Source organism: Hypanus sabinus, chromosome 10, assembly GCF_030144855.1.
Source record: "Hypanus sabinus isolate sHypSab1 chromosome 10, sHypSab1.hap1, whole genome shotgun sequence".
Taxonomy (NCBI): Eukaryota; Metazoa; Chordata; class Chondrichthyes; order Myliobatiformes; family Dasyatidae; genus Hypanus; species Hypanus sabinus.
The window spans coordinates 155975292-155998182 of NC_082715.1; the positions used below are offsets into that span (position 1 = coordinate 155975292).

The window sequence follows — 22891 nt, forward strand, 5'->3', positions numbered from 1 at the left end:
GTGTAATTTCTCTGCATCTCTGTTCCAAATGGACGTCCTTCAATCCTGAAGTCGGTGTTGAGTCGGTGGTGAGGAAGGCAAATGCAATGTTAGCGTTCATTTTGGGGGGGCTAGAATATAAAAGCAAGGACGTAATTCTGAGGCTGTACAGGACACTGGTGAGGCCTCACTTGGAGTATTGTGAGCAGGTTTGGCCCTTATCTAAGAAAGGATGGGCTGACATTGCAGAGGGTTAAGAGCAGGTTCACGAAAATGATTCCAGGAAAGAGAGAATATCACACAAGGGGCTTTTGATGGCTCTGGGCCTATACTTGCTGGAATTTGGAAGAATGGGGGCGGGGGGAGGGGGGATCTGATTGAAACCTATCAAATGTTGAAAGGCCTAGACAGAGAATGTGGAGAGGATGTTTCCCACAGCTGGAGAGTCTAGAACCAGAGGTCACAGCCTCAGAATGGAGGGACATCAAGTTAAAATGGAAATGAAGAATTTATTTAGCAAGATGGAGGTGAATCTGTGGAAATTGTTGCCACAGGCGGCTGTGGAGGCCAGGTCATTGGGTGTATTTAAGACGGAGGTTGATTTGTCAGGGCAGGACAGGTTACAGAGAGAAGGCAGGAGAATATTGACAGGGAAAATAGACCAGCCATGATGAAATGGCAGAGCAGACTCGATGGGCCAAATAGGCTAATTCTGTCCCCATTGCTTATGTTCTCTTATCGATGGCAATCTCAGATCAGATGGGCTGAATGGCCTGTTTTTCTGCTGGATGATACAAGGACTGTAATGCAATCCATGCTATTTATGAGTCCTGACGAAGGGTCTCGGCCCGAAACGTCGACAGTGCTTCTCCTTATAGATGCTGCCTGGCCTGCTGTGTTCCACCAGCATTTTGTGTGTTGTCCACGCTATTTCAACTTGTTTTAAGTTCTGAAGGATGAATGGAGAACTAATGAATACTGAAAGGCCAGAGTAGAGGATATTCTCATCAGTAGCAGAGTCAGATATCCATTTGTGCAGCCTCAGGGTACAGGGACATCCCTTTGCAACGGAAAGAGGAGGAATTTCTTCAGCCATGGGGTGGTGAATCTGTGGAATTCATTGCCACAGACAACTGCTTTAAGGCTGAGATGGATACGTCTCGATGAGTAAGCGGGTTAAAGATTAATGTAGCAGGAAAGCAGGGTTGAAAGAAGATTAGATGAATGGTGAAGATGATTTGATGGTCTTAATGGACTAATTCTGCTCTTGTATCTTGTGCTCGATACACTGTGCCCTCTTCACCATTTGAAGGTCAAAGCCTCTGGGTTTGAGAGACTAGTAAACGTTCACATTACACATAAAATCATTCCCAGTCCAAGTTAAAATGAGCACCATTAGTATCGGGATGGACGCAGATAGAGTGGGCCAGATGACCTGTTTCTCAGCTGTGAGGGCATAGGATACCAGTGGAACGGATGAGATCAGGAGACAAGGATCCTGGTCACTGCTATAATCCCTATGGAGAAGGTCACGGCCCACCTGCATTCCTGATGTCAGCCACAATCTGCTCGGACAGGGATCCTTCGTAAAATGCATCAGCACCTTCATCTGCCAGCACCTGATAGGTTGCAGCCAGTTTTGGGAATGTGATGATTTCGCCCTCCTGGAGAATGGTACCATCCTTTTTACAGAACACCTCACTGTGGAGAGGAAGCAAAGAGTCAGGTGGCTCTGGCTGCAATACAACAGATTGTGAACCGCTCACAGCAAATGTGTACAAGACTGCAGGCTGTTTTCCCCACTGACTCCCTACACAAACACTCCTCCCCTGCTTTCTGGCTTCAGCCTTCACCAATGGCCAATACGTGGGACGGAAGCAGTCGGTGTTTCAGTACTGACGGACGAGCACGGCTTGGAGGGTAGTGAAGCAGAGTGAAGGGAGTTGATGTGCTGGGACATTTTGAGATTAGGGAGGAGGTGGTGCTGGCTCTTCTGTGAGGCACTAAGGTGCGAGAAGTCCTTAGGTTCTGACGGCATGCATCATAGAATATTGAAAGAAGCAAGTGAGGAGATTGTCAGTACTTTGGGTTTGACAAAGATCTTGATGTCCTCACTAGCAACAGGCAAAGTCCCAGAGAGTGACAATGTTGTGCCTTTGTTCAAGAAGTGAACGGAGGGTAATGCAGATACTTATTGGCCAGAACAACAAACCCTTTGTGGGTCAGAATCAGAATCAGGTTTATTATCACCAGCATGTGACGTGAAATTTGTTAACTTAGCAGCAGCAGTTCAATGTCATACATAATCTAGCAGAGAGAGAATAATATTAATAAAAATAATAAATAAACAAGTAAATCAATTACACATATTGAATAGATTTTTTAAAATGTGCAAAACCAGAAATACTGTATATTAAAAAAGTGAGGTGGTGTCCATTTAGGAATCGGATGGCAGAGGGGAAGAAGCTGTTCCTGAATCGCTGAGTGTGTACCTTCAGGCTTCAGTAACCCCTACCTGATGGTAACAGTGAGGAAAGGGCATGCCCTGGGTGCTGGTGGTACTTAATAATGGATGCTGCCTTTTTGAGACACCGCTCCCTAAAGATGCCCTGGATATTTTGTTGGCTAGTGCCCAAGATGGAGCTGACTAGATTTGGCAGCATCTATGGGGAAGAATAAAGTGTCAATGCTCTGGGCCAATTCCCTTCACCAGGACCAGTGAGCCATTATAGGCCAGAGAGCCTCACATCAGTGGCAGGAAAGTTATCAGAGGATACTGTAACCTGGATAATCCAGATTGGATCTATGCACATTTGGAAAGGCATTGCCTTCCGAGGGACAATCAGCCTGGCTTTGGGTGGGGAAGGTCATAACTTACAAGTTTTTGAGGAGGTGACAAAGGTGTTTGATGAGGGCAAGGCAGCTGATGTTATCTACATGGACATTTGACATTTGATAAAGATCATAAGACCATATGATACAAGAACAGAATTAAGCCATTTGGCTCAACAAATCTGCTCTGTCAATTCGTCATATCTGATCCAATGTTCCTCTCAGCTCCAATCTCCTTCCTTTCCGTATCCCTGACCAATCAAGAATCTTTCAACCTCTGCCTTAAATATACATGAAGACTTTGCCTCCACAAATGCCTGTGGCAAGAATTCCACAGATTAACCACCCTCTGACTGAAGAAATTCCTCCACATCTCCATTCTAAGAAACATTGAAAAACATAGAAAACCTACAGCACAATACAGGCCCTTCGGCCCACGAAGTTGTGCTGAACATGCCCTTACTTTAGAAATTACACAGCTTACCATAGCCCTCTATTTTTCTAAGCTCCATTCACCTATCCATAAATCTATGGATAGATAGGGTGGCTAAGACTCTATCATATCCACCTCCACCACCGTTGCCAGAAGCCCAATCCACACACTTACCACTCCTGAGTAAAAAAACCTCCCTCTGACATCTCCTCTGTACCTGCTCCCAAGCACTTTAAACATATATCCTCTTGTAGCAACCATTTCAGCCCTGGGAAAAAGCCTCTGACTATCCACACGATCAATGCCTCTCATCAGCTTATACACCTCTGCCAGGTCACCTCTAAATGGATCCCCCTCTATTCTATGGTGTTCTCTGGTCCTAGACTCTCCCACCATAGGAAGCATCCTCTCCACATCCACTCTGTTAAGGCCTTTTACTATCCAATAGGTTTCAGTGAGGTAACCCCTCATTCTTCTGAATTCCAGTGAATACAAGCCCAGAGCCATCAAACATTCTTGATATGACAAGGCATTCAATCATGAATCATTTTTGTGAACCTCTTTTGAACTCTCTCCACTTTCAGCTCATCCTTTCTCAGATAAGGGGCCAAAACTGCTCACAATACTCCAAGTGAGGCCTCACCAGTGCTTTATAAAACTTTACCATTACATCCTTATTTTGTATTCTTGTCCTCTTGAAAAGAATGTTTAACATTGCATTTGCCACCCTCACCACAGAACTGTGCCCACTTCAGTTCAGTCAGATTGCACCTGGACTAATGTGTGCACATCAGTCAGACAGCACTTGGAATACTGTGAGCACTTCAGTCAGATTAAACGTGGAGTACTGTGCACTTCACTCAGACTGTACTTGGAACACTGTGTGCAGTTCAGTCTGACTACTCTTGCAGTACTGTTGCACATCAGTCAGACAGCACTTGGAATACTGTGAGCACTTCAGTCAGACTGTACTTGAATTACTCTGTGCACTTCAGTTAGACTACCCTTGGAATACTGTGTTTAGTTCAGTCAGACTGTACTTGGAGAACTGTGTGCAGTTCAGTTCAGTCAGACTGAACTTGGAGTACTGTGTTTAGTTCAGTCAGACTGTACTTGGAGAACTGTGTGCAGTTCAGTTCAGTCAGACTGAACTTGGAGTACTGTGTGCACTTCAGTCAGACTGTACTTGGAGAACTGTGTGCACTTCAGTCAGACTGTACTTGGAGAACTGTGTGCACTTCAGTCAGACTGTACTTGGAGAACTGTGTGCACTTCAGTCAGACTCCATTTAGAATATTCTGTGCAGTTCAGTTCAGTCAGACTGTACTTGGAATACTTTGTGCACTTCAGTCAGACTGTACTTGGAATACTTTGTGCACTTCTGTCAGACTGCACTTGGAGAACTGTGTACAGTTCAGTCAGACTAAATGTGGAGTACTGTGTGCAGTTCAGTCAGACTGTACTTGGAGAACTGTGTACAGTTCAGTCAGACTAAATGTGGAGTACTGTGTGCAGTTCAGTCAGACTGTACTTGGAGTACTGTGTGTAGTTCAGTCTGACTGCAATTGGAATACTGTGTGCACGTCAGTCAGATGGCACTTGCAGTAGTTTGTGAACATTCAGACTGCACTTGGAGTACTGTGTGCACTTCTACAGTCAGACTAAATGTGGAGTACTGTCTGCAGTTCAATCAGACTGTACTTGGAGTACTGTGTGTAGTTCAATCAGACTGTACTTGGAGTACTGTGTGTAGTTCAGTCTGACTGCAATTGGAGTACTGTGTGCACATCAGTTTGACTGCTTTGGAGTATTGTATGCACTTCAGTCAGTCTGAATTTGGTGTACCGTGTGCAATTCAGTCAGACTACTTGGAGCACTGTGTGCAGTTCAGTTAGACTACACCGAGTACTCTGGGCATTTCAGTTCAGTCAGTCTGCACTTGTAGTACTGTGTGAACTTCAGCCACACTGTACTTGGAGTACTGTGCACTCTGTCCTTACAGAACTGTGTGCACTTCAATCAGACAGCACGTGATGTACAGTGTGCACTTTAGACTTCACTTGGAATACAGTGTGAACTTCAGTCAGGCTGTACTTGGAAAACAGCATGCACTTCAGTTCAGTCAGACTGCACTTGGAGCTCTGTGTGCACTTCTACAGTCAGATGGCACTTGCAGATCTGTTTGCACTTGAATGACTTCAGTTGAGGTAATGTGCGCACTGCAATCAGACTGCACTTGGAGCTCTGTGTGCAGTTCAGTCAGACTGCAGTTGGAGCTCTGTGTGTACTTCAGCCAGACTGTACTCAGAATACTATGCAGTACAGTCAGACTGTACTTGTAGAACTGTGCGCACTGCAATCAGACTGCACTTGGAGCTCTGTGTGTACTTCAGCCAGACTGTACTCAGAATACTATGCAGTACAGTCAGACTGTACTTGTAGAACTGTGCGCACTGCAATCAGACTGCACTTGGAGTGCTGTGTGGCATTTTCATTTAACAGTTTTGCTCTTGGCATGTTTGAGATTCCCACACCATCCTTAAACATGGCCGTGGTGTCATCCAGTATCTTTCTTAATTCACTTTCAGTTGACTCTATTGCAGGGGATGTGGCATGCAAATGGTGGATGGATCTCCAATCAAATATAGTTGTCTCAGCCAATCACTCCCCACAATGCTGTCCCTCCTGCTTCAAGTGCACACAAGCCCAATGTGGATTGTTGGTTTTTGCATTTCACTGTGACAAATGTCATCTCCACAGGGTTATCGTTTAGAAACATAGAAACCCTACAGCACAATACAGGCACTTTGGCCCACAAAGTTGTGCTGAACTTGTCCCTACCTTAGAAATTACTAGGCTTACCCATAGCCCTCTACTTTTCTAAGCTCCGTGTACCTATCCATGTACCTCCATGTACCTATCTCTTAAAAGACCCTATCTTATGTGTTTCCACCACCATTGCTGGCAGCCCATTCCACACACTCACCACTCTCTGAGTAAAAAACTTACCCCCGACATCTCCTCTGTACCTACACCACCCCCCCCCCCCCCCGCTTCAGCACCTTAAACCTGTGTCCTCTTGTGGCAACCATTTCAGCCCCGGGAAAAAGCCTCTGACTATCCACATGATCAATGCCCCTCATCATCTTTTACACCTCTAACCGGTCACCTCTTATCCTCCGTCGCACCAAGGAGAAAAGGCCGAGTTCACTCAACCTATTCTCATAAGGCATGCTCCCCAATCCAGGCAACATCCTTGTAAATCTCCTCCACACTCTTTCTATGGCATCCATATCCTTCCTGTAGTGAGGCGACCAGAACTGAGCACAGTACTCCAAGTGGGGTTTGACCAGGGTCCTATATAGCTGCAACATTACCTCTCAGCTCCTAAATTCAATTCCACAATCGATAAAGGTCAATACACCATACACCTTCTTAACCACAGAGTCAGCCTACACAGCTGCTTTGAGCATCCTATAGACTCGGACCCCAGGATCCCTCTGATCCTCCACACTACCAAGAGAACATTCTTAGTTCTTAGCAGGCTTCAGTTCCGTACCTTTGAATTTCCATTCAAACTTATTTTGTGGAATGGCTGAAGCAGCTGAGCCAGTGTCCAATTCCTTATTAATTAATTTGCCATTCACTTCTGGTGTAAACCATATTGCTTGTCTCCTTTTAGTTTTCACAATGTAACTGGCAAGACTACCCTGTCTGTTACTCTCATTATCAGAATTTTCATCAAAACATGCAGATTAGTTCTCAATTTGAAACTGCAACTTGACTTTTTCTCTCCCCTGCCAACATGTTATTTTATGTTCCCTATTTTGTTGCATTTTCTGCAAGTTTCACCTTTAAACCTGTATTGCTCAGGTGTGTGAGCCCCTGCCACAACGATAACACAATTTATTTCATCCAGGCAGGTTCCTGTTTAGACATTGCAATTTTGTTCACACTCACTTTCATTCCTGACTGCAACTCAGTTGTGTCTGTGATTTCAACTGTTCTTTTAAAAGTGAGTTACACTTCAGTTAGAATCCATTTTGCAATGATTTCTTGTAAGATTCCACAAACTAAATGATCTCTCAGTGCATCATTTAGCCCATCGTTGAACTGACGATGCTCAAATAATTTCTTCCATTCAGTTACATATGTTGGAAAGGACTCCCCTTCCTTTTGATTCCACTTATGAAACCTAAAGCATTCAGCAATAAGAATGGTTTTGGTTCTAAATGTTCTTGCATTACATTCATGATATCAGTAAAGCTCATTTCAGCTGGTTTGGTTGGAGCAGTTAAACTTCTGCTAAGCAAACTGCCTGTTTTTCCACCTGTTACATTCAATGACCCTGAAACTGGCTTTCCATTGGCTACTTAATTTGCTTCAAAATACTGTTCAATTTGTTCAGTATATATCATGTGATTTTGCCTGTTGTGTAAATCGAACACATCTATCTTTCAAATATAGCCAGCCATTTGTACTTTTTTAAAAAAAAATTATGTTTATTATCACATGGTACTCACTGTTATAGAACCTGTGGCCATACTTGTTGCTTGTAAATTTCATCTATTTTCTGCCTTTTTAAAAAAATAACTCAATCATCTCTCTCCCTTTCTGAAGAAAAATCGCGCTGTGCTTCTTTCTTTATCTCGGAAGTCTCTCTTCCCTTCCAAATCATAAACATGCTGCACTTCAACAGGTAGGTAGATGTTGTGTGTTCTTGTTAAACCTTCCTCATCACCACTGTTCTGTATTGCAGCTGCAGAAACTAATTAAATGAAAACCACAGGAGCTGAGAAAACCTGTGTACACTTATGCTCGCATATGACACGGTGGTGTAATGAGGTATGCATTCACGTACTTCTTGCGTATAATTCACAAAGAATGTTTAATCAAACATTATCTTTACAATATTACTCAATATTGAATACGCTACAACACACCCTCTAATCCAGGGAGCATCCCAGTAAACCTCTTCTGCACTTACTCCAAAGCCTTCCCATCATTGCTATACTGGGGTGACCAGAATTGAAAGTAGACAACTTCCACAAATTTCCTGTCACTAATCACTTTCATCACCTCACAAAACTTAATCACAACAGTAAGACACGATTTGCCAAGCAGAATGCTTTGTTGACTCTCCCTAATTAGGACTTTTCCTGTTCCTTAGAATCCTCCTAACTTGCATTCCTACTATTGAAGTGAGACTCACTGGTCTACAATTTCTTGGATTATCCTTAATTCCCTTCTGCAACAACAGAACAACAATAGCTGCTCACCAGCCCCCTCCAGACAACGCCTGTAGCTACAGTTATCTACTTTGATGACAAGACCGGGAAGGCAGATTACTATCTGAATGGTCTCAATTTAGAGAAAGGGGCAGTACAACGAGATCTAGGTGGTCTTGTTCGTCAGTCACTGAAAGGAAGCATGCAGGTACAGCAGGCAGTGAAGAATGTCAATGGCATGTTGGCCTTCAAAACAAGGGGAGTTGAGTACAGGAGCAAAGAGGTCCTTCTGCAGTTGTACAGGGCCCTGGTGAGACCACACCTGGAGTATTGTGTTCAGTTTTGGTATCCAAATTTGAGGAAGGACATTCTTGCTATTGAGGGAGTGCAGCGTAGGTCCACGAGGTTAATTCCCGGGATGGCGGGACTGTCATATGTTGAAAGTAGATGATAGCAGATGATCAGCCATGATCTCAGAATGGCAGTGCAGGCTCGAAGGGCCGAATGGTCTACTTCTGCACTTATTGTCTATTGTCTATTGAAAGATTGGAGTGACTGGGCTTGTATACACTGGAATTTAGAAGGATGAGAGGGGATCTGATTGAAACATATAAGATTATTAAGGGATTGGACACACTAGAGGCAGGAAATATGTTCCCGATGTCGGGGGAGTCCAGAACCAGAGGCCACAGTTGAAGAATAAGAGGTAGCCCATTTAGAACAGAGTTCAGAAAAACTTTTTCACCCAGAGAGTTGTGGATCTATGGAATGCTCTGCCTCAGAAGGCAGTGGAGGCCAATTCTCTGGATGCTTTCAAGAAAGAGTTAGGTAGAGCTCTTAAAGATAGTAGAGTCAAGGGATATGGGGAGAAGGCAGGAACGGGGTACTGATTGTGGATGATCAGCCATGATCACATTGAATGGTGGTGCTGGCTCGAAGGGCCAAATGGCCTACTCCTGCACCTATTGTCTATTGTCAGTCCATACAAAGATCTTGATCGTAACCCCAGCAATCTCATCTCTCGCCTCCCTCAGTCACCTGGGATATATCCCATCAAGCCTTGGGAACATCCATCTTAACGTTCTTCAAGGGATTTTAACTCAAAATGCCCTGTCTTACAAGCACACTCCGCACTGATCAATGCTCTACTCATTTAGGTCTTCCCCACATTATCCTCATGTGGTCCTACCCTCTCGTAGTTATCCTCTTAATGTATGTATAGAATACATTGGGAATCTCTCTAATTCAAGAGTTTTTCATGGCCCCTCCTGGCTCTCCTACTTGACTTCTTTTCTGCCACCCTTATATTCTTCACCTGGGCTTGATACGGGCTTCCTAAACCTTACATATGGTTCATTGTCCTTATTGTCTAAATTCACCACCTCTCTCAACATGCAAAGCTCCCTTATCTTAGCATCCTTGTCCTTCCTTCTACTGGAACCTACCTGTCCTGTACTCTGCAGTTATTCCTTCCACACCCTCCACATGTCAGATGGGGACTTGCCCAAAAACAGCCATTTCCAATTAACTCTCCCTAGTTCCTGCCCAATACTCTTATTACTTGTTCTGTTCCTATTTAATTCTCTCACACAAAATCTGTAGTTAATTATAGCTAAGTCTTAAAACTTAAGGATTTGTGCTCACTGTTTCCTAACTGTTCTCCCACTATTCCCCTGGGGCAAGGCCAGTCACCTGGCCTTGTGTTATTCCCCAACACCAGGATCAGTGTGGCCTTGCCTCTCACTGGACCATCTAAACCCTCTTTCACTAAGGAGATCCCAGTCCATGTTTGGCAAATTGAAGGGTTTTCACACCTTTCCCCAACCCTCCTGTATATCTGTTCCTCAGGAATCCCTGATGAAGGGTCTCTGCCTGAAATGTCCCCTCAATAGATGTTGCCTGAGTTGCTGAGTTCCTCCAGAATTTTGTGTGTGCTCCTCTGGATTTCCAGCATCTGCAGAATTCCTGGTATTTATGATTTGCTGAATTCTCTGGAGTAGCACCTGTGAACTGTCTGCCCTGTATATTGGTTCCCACCCAGTTAAGGGCTCATCACGAACAACAAAGAGATGGCCTACAGAGAGGCCGCGGGAGAACTCGAGGCCTGGTGTCCTCAATGTCAATAAGACAAAGGAGATGGTTCTTGACTCCAGGAGAACTCACAACTCTCTGGCACAGCAGTGGAAACTGCAAGCAGTTTCAGACTCCTGGGAGTGCCCAGCTTGCACGCCATCTCATGGCTCCAGATCACACTATGCACAATCAGGAAGCCTCACCAACGACTCTACTTTCTGAGGAGACTGAACGGAGCTGGACGATGCACATCTGTACTCACGTCCTTCTACCGATGCACAGTAGAGAGCATCCTAACTTGCTGTATCTCTGCACGGTTCGGAAACTGCACTGTGGTGGGGACTACAACAGGTAGTCAAAGCTCCCCCACATCTGCCTACCGGCCAGCATACATCCTTCTACCGATGCACAGTAGAGAGCATCCTAACACGCCGTATCTCTGCACGGTTCGGAAACTGCACTGTGGTGGGGACTACAACAGGTAGTCAACGCTGCCCAACGCAACCCCCACACCTGCCTACCGGCCAGCAAGGACGTTGTTCGGAAAGATGAATGTACTGCTGGAAAAGGGCCGTAATATTATGGAGGATCTCACCCATCCTGCTCAGGGAGGTGGCTACACGACATCCACACCAGACCCAAAAACAGTTACTTCCCCAAACTGTGAGGCTGATCAACACCTCCACCCACTAACCCACCTCTCCACACCCCCAACCCCCAGTACTTTATCATTTCCTGTCAGAGTCACCTTATGTACAGACGCTCCTATGCATCACCTATAGATATACGACCAAACAATCTATGTATAGAAGCTATCTTATGTTTTTATATTTATTGTGTTTTATTATTACTGTGCTCCAAATCTTATGTAGGGCTTTCAATACCATTAACAGTGGTGTTAACTGTTCAGGCTAACTGTGCTCTTTATCTTATTACGGTTTTCTTTGTGCTGCATCAGATGTGGAGTAACAATTATTCTGTTCTCACTTTTGTACTGGAAATGACACTAACCTATCCTGAATCTTGAAACCGTCCCTTTCGTACAGGTCACACCACCACAGAAGAGGACCCAATGGTTCAAGATTCTGAAACCCTGCCCCCTGCATCCGTTTCTCAATCACACGTTCATCTGATCTCTTTCTGTGCTTGCCCTCTTAGCACGTGGCACTGGAAGTAATGCAGAAATCACTACCTGTGAAGCCCCTTTCACATTTCCCTACGGTCACTGGTTTCTGCGAATGAAATCCCTCTGTAACACAAAAACTGACATATACAAATGTAAATTGTATATACTGCCAACTGAAGGGGCTGACGTTTTTGTTGGTCAATCTCCGCTGAAAGATTTGGAATGTCATCTACCTACAGATATAGGATGCCTTACGGTCTCTCAGGGGTGAGAGCTGCTGACTTGAATTGTTGTCACTGAGAGCCCAGTGTCTAATTCCCAGCTCTGTCAGTGTTTTGATGGACTCACCATAAGGACGCGTTGTTCTCAATGGTCTCCTTAGATTCCTGTATAGCTGCTGCAAGAGCTCGGCCAACGGGAAATCCTTCTTTGGCAAGTTTGATACTTGGCTCAAATAACTGTTTCCAGTCTAACTTTCCATGCCGTTGGTGAGCAAGTTGGTATCCTCTGATTTCTCCAGGGATGGCTATGGACAATCCTCCTGTAGGCAGGAACAGAAATAACCAATCAGAAGCTTCTGAAACAAAAACCATTTGAGTGGACACAATTGCAGATGTTGCTTGCCTCTTGGTAAGGGTGAAACAGTTACAGGTGAGGCACCTCCAGTGTTTAGATGGATTAGGGATCCTGCCAGTTTTGAATCATCTGTTGTGCTTCAGACAAACGAGGTGAATCAGCATGGCCTTCCTTCCAGCAGACCCTCTTTTTATTCAGTGACCGTAACAACACTACAATGCTCCGGCATTCATAAACCGTTTACAGTTTCAAATTAAAATGTGATTATCAATTCCTACAACACACTTGAGCTCCTGATGATTCCACCATTCCTGGAAACCCCCCATTTGCCCTACAGATGCCTGTATGTGCCGTTTACTAATTCCCAGTTTGGGACCATTCCCTAATTCTTTTTCTGCTGGGAATAAATGGAAGGAGATGTTTAAAAGGACGGCCAGCAGTGTATCGATGGGGAGGGAGACGTGTAAATCAAGCACGATATATATACCAAGAGGACTGACATAACTAGAGGCTTTGTGTAAATGGAGAGGTGTGCTGTTTATACTGAAGTGCCTGATCACTGCATCTGATTGCATTCCTAGTATCAATCCGATGGCCTTAGAGGCACGTGCACAACTTTATTGATTTATTCCTGGGAAGGCTGCTTTGGGTGTAAATGAATTGCTAAACTAGATGCCAAATTAGATGGATGACCACAATTTAATGTGATTGAAATGGTAATTTACTGTGTATGTGACATTTATTTGAAGTGAATACATAAACGGTATGTACTGACTCCTAAACACAACCGCACTCTTCGACACACTGGCAGAAACCTCCTGCTGAACTTAACCCTTGGAATCCCGGCTTACAAACAACGGGAAGAAGAAGCAATTGGAAGCAATTGTGGGGTAACTGGGCCGGTGCAAACTTTGGAATTCATTCAGACCCTGGGGCCAAAGAACACTGGAATCGATGTCTCTGTCCTTACCTTTTTGAGACAGGTCACTTTTGCCATTGACAAACATATCTCGTGTTGCACTTCCTGGAGCCACTTCTCTAGAATCAATTACATCGACTGTTCCTGTCAAAGAAGAATTAAATAATGTTTGAAGCAACATGGGTCATGTAACCACACCCAGCAGGAGCTGGAACCTGGAGTGAGATAGAACCTGGCCTTTCTGGAACACAGGAGGTGGGCTACCCACAAGATGCCCACAGACACGGACCTGTGGTTCTCGCCAAGTGACATCCTCCTCCACTCATTCCAGTGTGCAGTTTGTCCACTCCCCCTGCAGCATCAGAGACAAAACAGGAATCGGGGATATGGGCCTGGGGGCAGCCTCGTTACCAATCTCCCTTCGGCCAACTCCAGTGGTACCGGAGCACAGTCATGCTGGTCTCTGTGGAACCTCACCAAGTGCGACGTGATCGTCATGTTTCACACATAACGATGTTCATTCCTCCACACCTATTCCCATTCAGTAAGATCCTTCACCTCAGCATTTTCTTGTACAAGCTCCCAATCATCTACTGAACCGTGTGTTAACAAGGTCACCAATCACTAACACCTCTCAAGCTCTCACTATTTAAAAACTACTGAGGCTGCCGAGGGTGGGAAATATAGGCAGGTCTATGATAGGACACAGCTGCCCTCATCATGTAGGAGGTGATGCCTCAAAAGTGCGGCATCCGTCACGAAGATCCCTCACCATCCGGACATACACTCTTTCAGTTTACTACCGTGAGGGAGGAGCTATCGGAGTCTGAAGACCCTCACCCAGTGCTTTGAGAACAGCTTCTTCCCCTCTGCCGTTAGATTTCCCAATGGTCCATGAACACTATCTCATTATTCCTTCTTTTACACCATTTATTTATTTTGTCATGTAAAGTAATTTCACTGTACTGCTGCCACTTAACAGGTATCACGTCAACTAAGTCAGTGGTAGATGACTGGGTTATTTTCTATAAGCCATGCCCCATCACTCAGCCTGTCCATGTCCCCCATGCATTAACCCTGACCCTAACCCTAACACATGGCAACTCTGGCTGGGACTGCAAGACATTACTTCCTACAAAGTGAATCCCAATAACATGAACGGCTGCGATGCTTCACTACCAGATGAACTTAACTCCTTCTATGCCCACTTTGAAAGGGAGAACACAACTACAGCTGTGAAGATTCCTGCTGCATCTGAGGACCCTGTGATCTCTGTCTCAGAGGCCGATGTTAGACTGTCTTTAAAGAGAGTGAACCCTCGTGAGGCAGAAGGACCCGATGGGGTACCTGGTAAGGCTCAGAAAATCTGTGCTGACTAAATAGCGGGCGTATTCAAGGACATTTTCACCCTCTCACTGCTACGGGCTTAAGTTCCCACTTGCTTCAGAAAGGCAACAATTATACCAGTGCCTAAGAAGAATAATGTGGTCTGCTTTAATAACTATTGCCCAGTAGCACTCACATCGACAGTGATGAAATGCTTTGAGAGGTTGGTCATGACTAGACTGAACTCCTGCCTCAGCAAGGACCTGGACCCACTGCAATTTGCCCGTCACCACAATAGGTCAATGCCAGACGCAATCTCAATGGCTCGCCACACAGCTTTAGACCACCCGGACAACACAAACACCTACGTCAGGATGCTGTTCATCAACTATAGCTCAGCACTTAATACCATCATTCCCATAATCCTGATTGAGAAGTTACAGAACCTGGGCCTCTGTACCTCTCTCTGCAACTGGATCCTCGACTTCCTAACCTGAAGACCACAATCTGTGCGGATTGGTGATAACATCTCCTCCTCACAAATGATCAACACTGGTGCCCTCGGGTGTGTGCTTATCCCAGTGCTCTACTCTCTATATACATGTGACTGTGTGACTAGGCATAGCTGAAATACCATCTGTAAATTTGCTGACTATACAACCATTGTTGGTAGGATCTCAGGTGGTGACGAGAGGACGTACAGGAGTGAGATATGCCAACTAGTGGAGTGGTGCCACAGCAACAACCTGGTACTCAACGTCAGTAAGATGAAAGAGCTGACTGTGGACTTCAGGAAGGGTAAAATAAAGGAACACAAACCAATCCTCATAGAGGGATCAGAAGTGGAGAGAGTGAGCAGCTTCAAGTTCCTGGGTGTCAGGATCTCTGAGGATCTAACCTGGTCCCAACATATCCATGCAGTTATAAAGAAGGCAAGACAGTAGCTATACTTTATCAGGAGTTTGAAGAGATTTGGCATGTCAACAAATACACTCAACAACTTCTATAGTTGTACCGTGGAGAGCATTCTGACAGGCTGCATCACTGTCTGGTATGGAGGGGCTACTGCACAGGACCAAAAGAAGCTGCAGAAGGTTGTAAATCTAGTCATCTCCATCTTGGGCACTAGACTACAAAGTACTCAAGACATCTTTAGGGAGTGGTGTCTCAGAAAGGCAGCATCCATTATTAAGGTCCTCCAGCACCCAGGGCATGCCCTTTTCTCACTGTTACCATCAGGGAGGAAGTACAGAAGCCTGAAGGCACACAGTCAGTGATTCAGGATCAGCTTCTTCCCCTTTGCCATCCGATTCCTAAATGGGCTTTGAATCTTTGGACACTACCTCACTTGTTTTAATATACAGTATGTTTGTTTTTGCATGTTTTTTAAAAATATATTCAATGTATATAATTGACTTAGTTGTTTGTTATCATTATTTTTATTTTTTTATTATTTTTTCTCTGCTAGATTATATATTGCATTGAACTACTGCAGAACCCTAACCCTAAATTAACAAATTTCACATCACATGCCAGTGATAATAAACTTGATTCCGATTCTGAAGTCCCTCTGTATCCTCCTCCCAGCCTACCCTGCATCCAACATTGTAATATTATTTTCATGCTTGCATTTTTTGTATTTTCTCAGCTCAGACTGGTAACACCTGAGGTACAGGCATAGCCAAGCACACTCAATCGCTAGGAACTTTCAGACTATTCTAGTGGCATTTAATATTGTGGCTTTCTAGAGATTTACATAAATATTGGTATGTATCCCTAATTTAATGCTCTTGGGTCATGACTTTGGGATGACACCAGTTGTAGATATCATTATCGGGACAATGTTCCATAGCCTTTCAATTTCCTCTTGTAAGACCAAGAAAAGAACCAAGTCTCCTGGTGGCCCGAGCCCCTTTTCCACCACAATGCTCTCTCTTCCTCCTGCACCTCTCTGATCAGTTGCCCGAAGGATGGAAGGGGGCCTTTCCTATAAGCCTGCTGGATAGTCCACGCCACCTTGTTCTCCTCCAGAGAGCCACTGAATATCTGACTCATCCTCACGCTAGCCACATCAGGCGCCTTCACTACCCCCTGGCACCACAACCCCATAAGCATCCCTTCCATCTGAAATATGTACCCAGAGAGCTTTTCCCCTCTTCGTTGTTCCAGGCATTGAAACTCTGCTAAAAGCAGCCAGGGTTCCCCTGACAACCCAAACTCTCCCTCCAAAACTTCTATGCATTCCTCCACTGAGGCCCCAGGCTTCTCAGCTTTCAACTCCCGGACGGTTTTGGCTGACGAACCCCTCAAACTTCCCACCAATCGCCGCCTCTTCTCCTCCTCCGAGCCTGGCCACTCCTCTAACATCAAGGACGTATGCTCGATCCAGGTCTCATAGTCCACCTCCCTGTCTGGAGTAGGCTTGGCTCTGGAGAACACCCCCAGCTTCAGCCGTGGCCTCTCGGCCACCCCCACCAAGGAGTTAAGTGCGGCTGCCAGCTCCGAGGCTTCCACCCTACCTGAGGGGCGGGGCTTGTTAAAGGGCCTCCCTTTACTAGTGACGGGCACCTCACCGGGGCCACCTCTAACTCTAGCTACTCCTCCGGTGTCTCATTATCCTCCCCCTTGGAGAGAGTGTGGAGCCCCCACGGCCCCGCTTCCCCCGGAACACTGACCATCGCCGGCATTTCCAAAGTCATGACGTCAACACTCGTATGAACCACCACCCAGCTAGACTCCACCTCTTTACCACACTATCTAGCTACCAATTCTACCTGCCCAATACCCTTCACCAAACTTATCCCCCACACTAACTCGTCTCCTAAAACTCGAAAATCCACTCCGCTCACTACGCAGGCATACTGCACCGGTACGTCTTCCAACTCGCACCAGCTAACAATCTTATCTCTGTCCATCTCTGCTCTGCTGCCTGCGCGATTCCACAGTCTGACACAAATGTAACACTTACCCAACAGGCTGGTATATGTCTAGGGGAAAAGGAGATCCAACCACTCACCAACCCCACTTCCTGTACATGCAGGTGCTGTGAGAATCAAGTTTATGCCGCACGTACACATATCATATCAAACTCACACCAGATACCATCACAGAATACGCTTTAAAGATTTTACTAAAACTAAAAGAGTACTACACAATACAGTATATATGAAGGAAAATAAAATAAAGTAAAAGGTGGCAACTTATCAAAGTTCAGTCAGTTTAGTGCACATCGTTGGAGATCAACCATCGAGCCATTTGACCCCTCGTCGCTTGCCTCCAACCTCCACGTCTTCGCACCTGGGACCACCCCCGTGCTCGACCGAGCAGTGCAGTGCACGTCCACCTTCCTCGGCATCTCCTTCCTGCCTCCCTTCAAAATACCGCCAAACCCCCCAAGCTCCCAGCCCCACAAGACAAAATAACATTCCCCATTGGTTAACAAATGAATACAATCCCCATATCAGCAAGTCCAAAGCCAAACAACTGCGTGAAAAAAACACTTATCAGACATAAAACATTCCTACTCTAGCAAACCAAAGAAGCCATTTTGATTAGATACACAGTATATTGTACATACAATTCAACATATTTCTGATGTTTTTTCATTTATTGATTTCTGTGTTATGATGCTTGGAATGCCTCTGTCTCTCAGCAAGTTATTTGTGCTTGTTTACCTTGTATTGTATATTCAGACTGTTATAATGGATTGTCCTATCTGTAATAATATATTTGTAGGATGCTGACTCTAAAACTGGAATTATCTTGTATCGATATGAGTTGTACGAGCTTGTAAAGCAAGATTTTGGTGAATGATGTTCGCCATTTGATTGTGGCCACGTAAGTAATCAGATTGAGTTAAACACATACAGGATCCTGTAATGTGTCAGATTGTTTCTGGTTTCTCTCGGCATTTTCTGCACTTATTGTCTTGATGGTATTTAATTAAGTATTCCTTGTTGACATCTTGCCTGTTCAGATCAGGGGATGTCTTCCATGGAGTCCCGCTCTTCCATTGGTTAACTTTTTTGTCCATAGTGATAATTTCTTCATTTTTCTAGGCTGTGCTTTCATTTAAGTTTAGTGGTGCATACTTGTCAGGACCACTTTTGCTCATGCAGTATGTCAAATCCTGCTTTCATTAATGGAAATAAATCCTGAGAAGTTGTTCTAGATGGTGCCAATTGAAGTGTGCTTGAGTGTACATTGTGTTTTCTTAAATTTGTCATTTCAGTTCTCATTTATCATTATTGTACCGACTCCCTCATTGGGAGGGACTGTGATCAGCTGGAGCCCAAGCACTCATCCCAGGGACATTGCAACATCACCTTCACCCAACACGTGGATTGAGACATTGACAGAAAGGTAAATATTATGACCGGTAAACCGGGTGCGTGCAAAATAGACAAGATGGGACAGATAGGTTCAATGTGTTTATTTTAATGCTAGGAATATTACGGGTCAGGGAGATGAGCTTAGTGTTGTCTCTCTGCAACTACATATCATTTAAATAAAAACACACATGCGGGAAGTGGCGTTAATTGGTATATTCACATCACAGTGAAAGAGAGAGACAGGTCAATACACAGGCACAGATAACAATCCATAAGTAGTGCTAAGGAAAGGCATTTCTCTAAGAGAAATAATCCATACATTTCACTTTGTCCTCCTTTAGATTATTGCAACATAAAACTGCATATGTACAAAACATTCAATTTCCCTTTCATACACCCACTTTCCAAACAAACGTGCTTTCACAATGATGGTCCATAACTAACTTCACAGTTCTAAAGGTTCATTCTTTTGGGTGGTGCTCTGTTTCTTTCAGGATAGAGTCTCTGCCCTGTGGAGTGGCATCACGTTTGGCAAGTGTCCTGTCAGCGATAATGTTCTCATCCTCACAGTACCCCTGGCCTGTGGAGTGGCATCACGTTTGGTAGGTGTCCTGTCAGCGATAACGTTCTCATCCTCACAGTACCCCTGCCCTGTGGAGTGGCATCACGTTTGGTAGGTGTCCTGTCAGCGATAACGTTCTCATCCTCACAGTACCCCTGGCCTGTGCAGTGGCATCACGTTTGGTAGGTGTCTCGTCCTAAGACAGCGTTCTCAGTTGCCTGTGTCACATCTGTTAGTGACATAATCATCACTGAGAGGCAAGTCCGGTGTCTGTAATGTGTCTGGTTTGTCGGATACAATCGACTCGGGTGTGTTCTGTGGTTGAGTATCCAGTATCTGGTCCACATGACATCTCCATGTCTGATCTAGAACATCCACTGTGTACATCAGTGGTCCACTTCTTGTTGCTATCTTACCAGATGTCCACCTGTCTTCTCGGTAATCATGCACAAGGACTTCCTGTCCAACCTCAGTGCTCCTTGCTACATCATTTAGCAACTGGCTGAACCGTTCATTCTGCACTTCCCTCTGTAGATCTGGTTTCAGGAGGTCTACACGAGATCCCAGATTCCTGCTCAGGAAGAGCATTGAGCTGACTTGAAATGTCTGATGCCATTTTTTTCATGAGCAGTCAGAATTTGTCTGATGTGTGTTGTGCTCTGCTATCACTATTTGCTCTGATAAGCCATTTCAAGTGAAGGAAGTCCCCAGAATGGAGACAGTCTTTGCTGAGGTGGTTGACTTCATTGGTATAACCTCTGGCCACGTCGAATGAACATCCACAGTAATCGGGAACATGGGGTCCATGAATGGCCCAGCAAAGTCATTGTGTAATTTTTGCCATGGTGATGACAGCCACTCCCAGGGGTGTAACAGTGCCGGTGAGGGTGCATTTTGATCTTTTTCGCATCCCAACTAGGTTTTGGCCAAGTTGTCAATGTTTATCTATTCCTGGCCGCCACACGTAGTTCCGGACGAGACTCTTCATTCGACTGTACCCAGGTGTCCTTCACACAGATTTTCTGTCACCCTGGCGTGCAGTTTAGAGGGAACCACAACACGAGATCCACACGTCAGCTTTCTTTGACATCCCAACAGTTGGTCCAGTCTCAGTGAGAACTCTGGAAACCATGAGCTGGCCATCCTTTCATGGTGATTCATAGACTTCTGACAATGTCGGGTCATTCTTGTTTCCCTTTGCATTTCAGAATTTGTTACCGGCAGCTGGTCCACCAGTGCAGTGGGGAACACTGTTGCTGGGTCACAGTATGAAGACTTCTCTTCTGTTGCCAGTGGTGGGAGAGGCGACAAGCCATCAGCATTGCTGCGTTGAACACCATGTGATAGGAGTGGGGTCCTCGGAAAAGTGCCCAACGTTGTAACCGGGTAGCAGACATCACTGGAATCTCCTTCCTTCCTGAATATGGACACATGGGGCTGGGGATCTGTCACTACTGTAAACTTTTATCTGCAGAAGTAGAGATGGAGCTTCTGTATTCCCCAGACTAGACTAAGGGCCTCTTGGTTCTTCTGTCCTCATCAGCGATCTTGAAGCAAACACAATCGGCATTCAGATCCATCTTTCACAGCTCCAATGCCATAAGGGGAGGCATGGCCTGCATGGCAAAGCAATGATGGGTCATAATGGGTGAGCAGTTCATCGGATGTTATTACTACAAGGCCCAAGTGTGACCTGATACATTTTCCAGTTTGTCTGCCTGTGGCACTACTCCAGTCTTCTCTTGTGTCTTATGTGAACCATGCTTGTCAGTGACATGTCCACAATATCAGATTTAATTCTTGAAAACTCACATCTGTCTCTCTCTGTGCACAGACCATACACACTCAGCCTGGTAAGCATTTTACCAAGGATCTGGAGGTGGTCTTCATCGTTCTTGCCAGTCACGCTGATGTCATCAAGGTAACATTGTACTCCTGGGATATCTTGGAGAACTTTGCAAATTGCTGTAGCTGATACGACACCAAAGACCAGCTGATTATACTGGAACAGTCCCTTGTGAGTGTGGATCATGAGGAATTTCCTGCTTGACTACTCAATCTGCATTTGCAGATTGGCTTGTGACAAATCAATCTTTGAAAACTTCTCCCCGCCTGCCGAAGATGCAAAACTGTCTTCTATTCACGGCAGGGGACACTGCACAGTTCACAGTACTGGGTTGATGCTCACCTTGAAATCCCCACATATGCAAACGGATCCAGCCTTCACTTTCTTGATCTCCGGGACAATGGCCGTGACTCAGCCACTCCACTCAGCCTTGGAGAGAATTTCAGATGCCCGCAAGCTCTTCAGTTTGGCATCCACTTCAGAACGTAGTGCGTGAGGCGCTGGACAGATTTTATTGAATCTTGATGTTGCTGCTTCACTCAGTTCAATTCTGGCCTTCAAGCCTTTCAGTTCACCAATCCCCTTCTCAAACACCTTCTCATTAGCATTAGGCATCTGTGACAGTCTCTGCTTAGTGCTGCTTCTACACAAACTCACCCAAAAGTTAACAAAACCCCAAATTGCTGCCAACAGAAATCAAGCCCATGATCCGGTTTCCTCCATTACAACACTGCAAGTAGCATGCCTGATGAGAGACAGGAATGTAGCAAAAGCCTCTCATTTGGATACAACAGAAGTCAGTGTTTTCCACAATAATTACATTTTATTCGCAACAGGAACAACACAATTCCCACCAAAATATCATGCTCCTTTTTCAGATACTTTCTTTGACTTTATAAAATACAAATGCCTACTGCTCACCATTTAAAATCCATCTAAAGTGAACAGTAAGTCTTAAGGATTGAATTCTTCCAGATTTCAATTTGAACAATATTCTAAAGCAAAAATATTGAACAAGATTTTTAGTTAGTTAATATGTTGAAACTTAACATCCAAACTTTCAAATCTCACAAGGGAGGGTCTGAATTTTTTAATCAGATTAAGTAAAATTCTTGAGCTTGCTTGTGTGTCTCTGCTTAATTTACAAGCACAAGATTGAAAAGAGTTAAAAACTGTAAACTCCTTTATAACGCATAATTCATTAATTCCTTCAAAGATGCAAACATGCGAAAGCCTGTAAACTCAAGTTGTGCACTGTACTTTCTCTCCAGTGAAAGGCACAAATCCTCTTTATACCAGTATTCCAAAGCCCATTTTCCCAAGAATAAGAGAAACTGTTCTCTCTCAAAGGGCCCTGTTGGGGATTTAACATCTGGTCCATCTGACGATAGTCCACAGACAGGAGTGCATGCTGTGGATCCAATTCCTCCTTTCATGTGTTCAGAACGGAGCTGGATAGGTTTGCGATTAATCAGGGCATCAAATGCTACTGGGAGAAAGCAGGAGAGGGCGATGAGAGGGTAATAAAGCAGCCATGTTGAAACACTAAGGCAGACTCGATGGGCCGAAAGCACTAAACCTGCTCCCATGTCTTATGGAGGACAGGGCACAGTCTTGCTGACAACAGTTCCTCTCCACCTACACCTCCTGACCAACCCAA

The 22891-nt window shown here is 44.9% G+C and overlaps 1 protein-coding gene across 1 annotated transcript in view; it reads right to left on the minus strand.

Moving 5' to 3' along the window:
* The window catches only part of LOC132401380 (glutathione hydrolase 1 proenzyme-like), a 360589-nt gene that overhangs the window by 12158 nt on the left and 325540 nt on the right, over positions 1-22891 (minus strand). The window contains exons 4-6 of the mRNA XM_059983505.1: positions 13218-13310; positions 12020-12212; positions 1520-1680 (exon numbers count right to left, since the gene is read on the minus strand). Of these exons, the coding sequence (XP_059839488.1) occupies positions 1520-1680; positions 12020-12212; positions 13218-13310 (447 nt within the window). The remainder of the gene's footprint in view (positions 1-1519; positions 1681-12019; positions 12213-13217; positions 13311-22891) is intronic.